Source organism: Echinops telfairi, unplaced genomic scaffold (genome assembly GCF_000313985.2).
Source record: "Echinops telfairi isolate 266 unplaced genomic scaffold, ASM31398v2 ScPeMD7_7469;HRSCAF=8507_0, whole genome shotgun sequence".
Lineage (NCBI taxonomy): Eukaryota > Metazoa > Chordata > Mammalia > Afrosoricida > Tenrecidae > Echinops > Echinops telfairi.
Window position 1 is genome coordinate 18744594 of NW_022111372.1, and position 6429 is coordinate 18751022.

Genomic DNA, 6429 nt, shown 5'->3' on the forward strand with positions numbered 1-6429 from the left:
GAGGAAAGCAAATTTTGGGAATAATGAGGGCAACAAATGTATAGATGTGCTTTACACAATTGATCTATGTATTGTGATGAATTGTATGAGCCTCAGTAAATAGATTTAAAAAAAACAAAACAGTGTTTTCAGTGGGGGCTTGGGGTAGGGGTCCACTGGAGTTAATTTCAAGGCAGAGAAGTCAGCTCAGAAGGTTATGGTAACTGTTAGGGGATGGATCCCATTGGGCTAATCCTGATAGTTTCCTGAACAACACAAGATGATTATGGACACTTCTTATGAAGTTTTCAAAAACCTGAAAACTGCACTGTGAGAAAAAGGCCAAGAAAGCGTCTCTGAGCAATTTTTTCCCCCATTATCACAATGCACCTGCTCATTCTGCAAGAGTAGCAAGCGTTGTTCTGGAAGAATTCTGTTAGAAATCTTACCCCATTCACCCTACAGCCCAGATATTACTCCTTCACACTTTTATTTGTTCCTAAAACTCCAAGAACATTGAAAAGTCCCTCATGGATGCCAAAAGCTATTTTGAAGTGGTATAAATTGAAGAGTACAGAATTCATTGGGGAATGGTTAGAAAAACACTGCTTTCAGAAATGTACAGAACTAGATGTAGAATATGTAAAGTAACAAGAGCTTCACATCTTGATATCTTTGTGTAAGAAAGGCCCCTATCCTCATATTACTTGGACGATAACATTGTAAGAGTAACAATTAGGATCAAAAATTTTTTTATTATTATTAATCATTTAATTGGGAACTCTTACAAATCTTGTAACAATTCATCACACAATTATATTAAGCACACTTGTACATCCGTTGCATTCAACATTTCAAAAACATTACCTTTCTACTTGAGCCCTTGGTATCAGCTCCTCTTTTTCTTCCCTCCCTCCCCCATCTTTCCACCCTGGTGTATCCTTGATCAAATATATATTATTGTTGTTATTTCATGTCTTACACTATCCGTTGTCTCCCTTCACCCACATTTCTGTTATTCATCTCCATGGGGGTGGGTTATATATCCAATCTTGTGCCCCCTTTCTCCCTCTCCCCGACAGGCCCCCCGCAGTCCCCCTAGCCTCATTATATCACTACTCCCACTACTGTTCCTGAGGGTTTTATCTATCCTGAATTCCATGTGTCAAAAGCTCTTATCTGTACCAATGTGTGTACTCCGGTCTAATCGGATTTATATTGCACCCTGGATGAATCATCCCTTCCTTGGCTTTGGGTCTCCACTCCATTTCCCCTCTTTCACATCGATATAGTTATTTGTTTTGGATTCTTTGATACCTGATACCTAATCCCATCAACACCTCATGATCACACAGGCTAGTGTGCTTCTTCCATGTGGGCTTATTTGCTTCCCTGCTAGATGGCCACTTGTTTAACTTCAAGCCTTTAAGACCCCAGACGCTATATCTTTTGATAGCTGGGCACCATCCACTTTCTTCACCACATTTGTGTAAGCACCCAATTTTGTCTTCAGTGATCATGTCGGGAAGGCGAGTATCAAAGAGTCCCAGGTTATTAGACTAAAGTGTTCTTAGGTTTAGGGAGGTCTTGAGTAGAGGCCCAAAGTCTATCTGAATACTTAACATATAAATATATGTTCATTGGTCTCTATCCCTTTCATTATAAAGTAATATATTTACATATATACAAGCTTATAGCTACTATACCTTTATAAATAGCTTTTGCCTCCTACTTCATATGAAAATGTTTTGAAAAATTATCATGAAATAGTAAGATAATATCTAGAGCTCTGTATTACAAATATTATATTCAAATAAGCCAATGAAAGTATTTTAATAACAGGAGATCTGGTCACCAATTATGTTAATACTTATTAAACTCATATCATTTTAATGATCATCTATGGCTATAAAATATCAGCTGAGAATATGTTAAGAATTGTAAATATTAAAAAAAAGAATTGTAAATATTTTCAAAGGATCTACTAAGAATCATCACTTCGACAAAATAATAATTTATAAATTATCAAGGTTTCATGAGGGAGAGGGGAGCGGGGAGAGAGGGGTAAAAATGAGGACCTGATGCCAGGGGCTTAAGTGGAGAGCAAATGTTTTGAGATTGATGAGGGCAATGAATGTACAAATGTGCTTTACACAATTGATGTATGAATGGACTGTGATAAGAGTTGTATGAGCCCCCAATAAAATGATTTTTTTTTTAAATCATCACTTCAAGAATAAGATCACCAAAACCGTCCTGATACATAGATTTGCACAAAGAGAGACAAAAGTGATGACGCATCAGGTTAACTTACTTCCAACCAAGCCAGCATGGAACACATGATGAAATCCCACTCATTATCTGCCAAAGGAGACGTCCAATATTTTAGGAACAGGGAGAGAAAGCGGATCATTTCTATGTTTATACCCAGTGTCTCTGGATTTGCTTCTGACAGATTACTATCATGAAAACAAGACAAAACAAATCAAATCAGCATTAAAGAGTTATACTGACAATCAATTAAAAAGTATCCTATTTTATTTTGTATACTTATAAATGAGTGACTTAAATGTCTACCATGCTATTGATTCTACGAGATTGTTCATTAAGATGCACAATTTGGTTCACAATGTAGAAGAGGGCTTATGAGAAGGAAAACTATCCAGCATGACCTACCAACTGAAGAGAAAGACATCTTCATAGTTGTTCTTCCAGTACATTACGACCTCTAGGATGCCATGTAACAACTCTTCATCCTCTAGGTTTCTCGTTTGTAGAGAAGAATTGAAAATGGCAAAATATCCAAAACCCCCTAAAATAAAATTCAAAGAAAAAATTATAAATACGTAATGCTACTCTGAACAGTAAAACTCTTCTACTTTGAGAACTGCTTAGGTTGAGAACCTAAAAACGCCTTACACAAAAGATTAGTAAATGAGTTTGTAAACTCCATGGGGCAGAGTGCCTATCTATATCCAGCACCTCACACAGGACAGGATCTCCTCTCTTCTTTTCTTCTTAATGTATGGTACTGCACTTAACACCATACATGCTGGTTTTAGCTTGGTTTAACTATAGGACTTAGTTAGCAGTCCCATCTCTCAAATAAAAACAAAACAGCCAAAGCTATTGAATACAAACTTAAGAATAAAAAATAAAACATACTGTTCTATAATTCATAGATTCCTTTAGTAAGCATCTGCTATATCCTGATAAAAGAGCCCTGGTGGTGCTGTCAGGTAAGCACTGGACTGCTAACCACAAGCTCAGTGGTTCAAATTCACCAGCTGCTCTTCCAGAGAACGATGAGGCTTTCTGCCCCTAAAAAGATTCACAGCCTAGGAAATCTTACATAGGTCACTATGCATCAGAATCAACCCCATGGCAGCAGGGTTTTTTGGTGTCCAAAAAGCTACAATGTATCCCCATGCTTTAAAAGCCCTAATTCTCATCCCTAATTCTCAACTTAACTGCCTGCTCTCCACTACATTCTCTGATACCTGAAACAGCCTTCTCGCTAGTTCACCGACTGCAGTCAGGGTCGGCAAAATGACACCTTACTGAAATGGAATTTTTGAAAGGTGGGTGAACCAGACTATGGTTGAAGCCCTTCTAGAACCTTAATCTCCCTCTTAAAAAACAAGGGCAATGTGTGAGTCATACAGCAAACAATCTCTTGGCCTGAGTCAAAAGACAGGCAGCCATACCACTTTGGTCGCATATGGCTCTTAAGGCACAAATTTATAGAAAGGTACATTATATTGCCATACTCGTACCAATTTGGAGAGGCCCAGTGGGTCACAAAGGGTGAATGGCCCAATTGCCACCAGAGGTGCCTGGGAAGGCAGGCCTGGCAACCTGTTTCTGAAAGGTCACCATGGAGAAAATCCTGTGGGCAATGTTTCCACTCTGTACACACGGAGCTGCCATGCGTCAGAATTAACTCAACAGCAACTGACAACAGCAAGAGTGCAACAAAGCTCATGACCTTTTAAGACAAGGTGGAAGCAGTAGAAAATAAAACTGAAAGGGTCAATCGTAATATAATTGTAAAATATCTTATATGCCAAATTATCTTGTGGGTAAAAGGAACCCAAACAGGAAGGGATCTTTGCTTTGTTTTGGTTTTTGTTGAAAGATTATCCTCGTGGGAAGGAAAGAAGAGACTGAGTAAAATCAGAAAGCACTGAGTTTGGTTGTCAACCGAAAGCATTCGTTTAGCTGTTTCATCCCTTTGTCTGACAGGGGAAAATGGGTTGTCAAATTGCAAAAACATTTTGTCTCCCTTCAGGTCCTCCTCCTTTGCAGCTGGAAACAGCCGAGTCTGTGTGAATGCCATTCCCATCTAGTACTTCTCTCTCAGTGCATAATCAATATAACTCAATCCCTCTTCCAAAATTGCAGATTCTAACCTAAAAGCAGTCTAACTTGGTTAAGTGAGGTCAATGCCAAAGGTCAATGCCACCAACCGTATCACTGTGTGGGTCCACAGTGTCATTTGACCATTTTTTAAATGCTGGTAGGAAGGGGCTTCATCTATTATTTCAAATGTTCACCACCCATCGTAACATCTACAATCCAATTTCTACTCATAAAATAGCCCGGTCTATTTTGCATAGGAAATGAAATGTTAGTGGAGAACACATGAGTTTCCCAATGGCATCTGCATGCCATCTGCAGCCATCCTTTCTTGCCTCGTCTCAGAGAAAAGACCCTCCCTCTCCGGCAAGGAAAGCTCTACTGTGCTTTAGCGTTGCTCTCCATGCTCATCGTCTCCGTGGGAACTATCTGCATCAATTATTCCCTGTCTCTCCTCTATCTTCATCCTTCCTCCTCGTCTGTCTCTTCCTCTCAACATATGCAGTTTCCCCTTTAACTTTGTATGCTGAGTCAGGGGCTCCTTTCTACCGAAAGTCCCAAATCCTTAACCTGCAAAAGTAGGCTGTCAAGATCCCTAGCATTTCGCAGAACTCAGTTTCTACACTCAAACATTTCCTGTTCCCAATTTTACACCTGAAATGCCAGCCAGAATGAACCAGGTGCACCCTCATGTGCTTTTAAATACCAGGCATGCCTGTCCCCAACTATATCCACATAGAAAACAACTTATTCTCCAAGACTCAGATGAAGTCTTTGAGAAACTCTCCTGACACCTCAAAGCACAATGGAAAACTTCTGCCTTATGGCTGCTTCCAAGCATCCTTTTGCTACATCAGTAATCACTTGGTAACTTTATGCCTGTCTTCTCTACCAGATTATGACCGCAGGTGCTCACACAGTGTGCAGTTGAAACTAATAAACGAAGAGACAGTGAACAGTGCTCAGAGAAATTTCAAATACAACAAAAACACCCTCTTTGGCCTTCATTTTGGTCAAGGCTCCCTGGACTAGGGAGAAATGAATCATCCCAGAAGACTGCAGCATTTCTGTAATGCCACAGTGATGACTAGCACTCTCCAGCAATGTTGCTCATTTTAATAACTGCAAACCTGTTACATGTGACAGAGGTATACTCTGGGAACAAAAGAGTTGAACTTCAACCTCTGCTAAACTTGGTTGCAGATATTAAGAAACGTATCTTAGGAGCAGTGTGAACAAGAGGCCAGAATGAACCCCCAACCCTACCCCAAATCGACCAAAGCCTTCACTTTGTTCACATCCCTAGAAGCAGAGCCTGCACCCTGCTGGCACCACCACCATGCCCAACTGAAAGGCTGCAGGGGGTGCTAAGGAAGATAAAGCCAAGGTAAGGGATGAACCTCAGAGGAGATCAGCAAGGTTATCTGCTAGCCCTGTCTCTTCAAAACCAGAGGCTATGCCTAAGAAGGTCCCTGCAAAAAAGGGAGAGAAGGTGCCCGAGGGACTAGGGGAAAACCAAGGCTGGCAAGGACCGGAACAACCCTGCAGAAAATGGAGACACCAACACAGACAAGGCACAGAGAGCTGAAGGTGCTGGAGATGCCAAGTGAAGTGTGCGCATTGTTTTATAACTGTGTACAGAATAATTTATTTCAAAGGATGACACTGAATCCGCAGCTCCGGGAGAGGGACATATGTGATTGGAGCACACGGGAGCAGGTGAAGGGGGAGGAGGAGAGAGTGGAGCATATCCTGGCCCACCAGGCCTTGAAGACGATGTTCCAGATTAGAACAGCCAGTCCACAGAGAGGACCACATGGCTGGTCCCACTATGAGACATGACACCCCTCACTGACCCATAGCCCTACAGGGGACAACACTGGAGACACAGTGTGGGAATTGCACCTGATCTGATCCCGCCACACCAAAGCAAAACACTAAGGGGTTACAACAGAACAGCAAGGGAATGAGGCGGCAAGGTCCCCAGGGAATGCTGAAGGTGTACTTTGGGGCCAGGGCTTAGTGCCCCAACAGACTGGACTGGAAAACACTCCTAAAGGCCAACAAACAGTCCTTGAACTAACTACAAGC

General features: G+C 41.3%; 1 protein-coding gene and 1 pseudogene across 1 annotated transcript in view; one reads left to right on the plus strand and one right to left on the minus strand.

Annotated features, from left to right (window-relative positions):
* Positions 1-6429, minus strand: part of LTN1 (listerin E3 ubiquitin protein ligase 1) — a 90204-nt gene that overhangs the window by 28402 nt on the left and 55373 nt on the right. The window contains exons 20-21 of the mRNA XM_045284657.1: positions 2656-2791; positions 2294-2438 (exon numbers count right to left, since the gene is read on the minus strand). Of these exons, the coding sequence (XP_045140592.1) occupies positions 2294-2438; positions 2656-2791 (281 nt within the window). The remainder of the gene's footprint in view (positions 1-2293; positions 2439-2655; positions 2792-6429) is intronic.
* On the plus strand, positions 5678-5948 carry LOC115873506 (annotated as a pseudogene).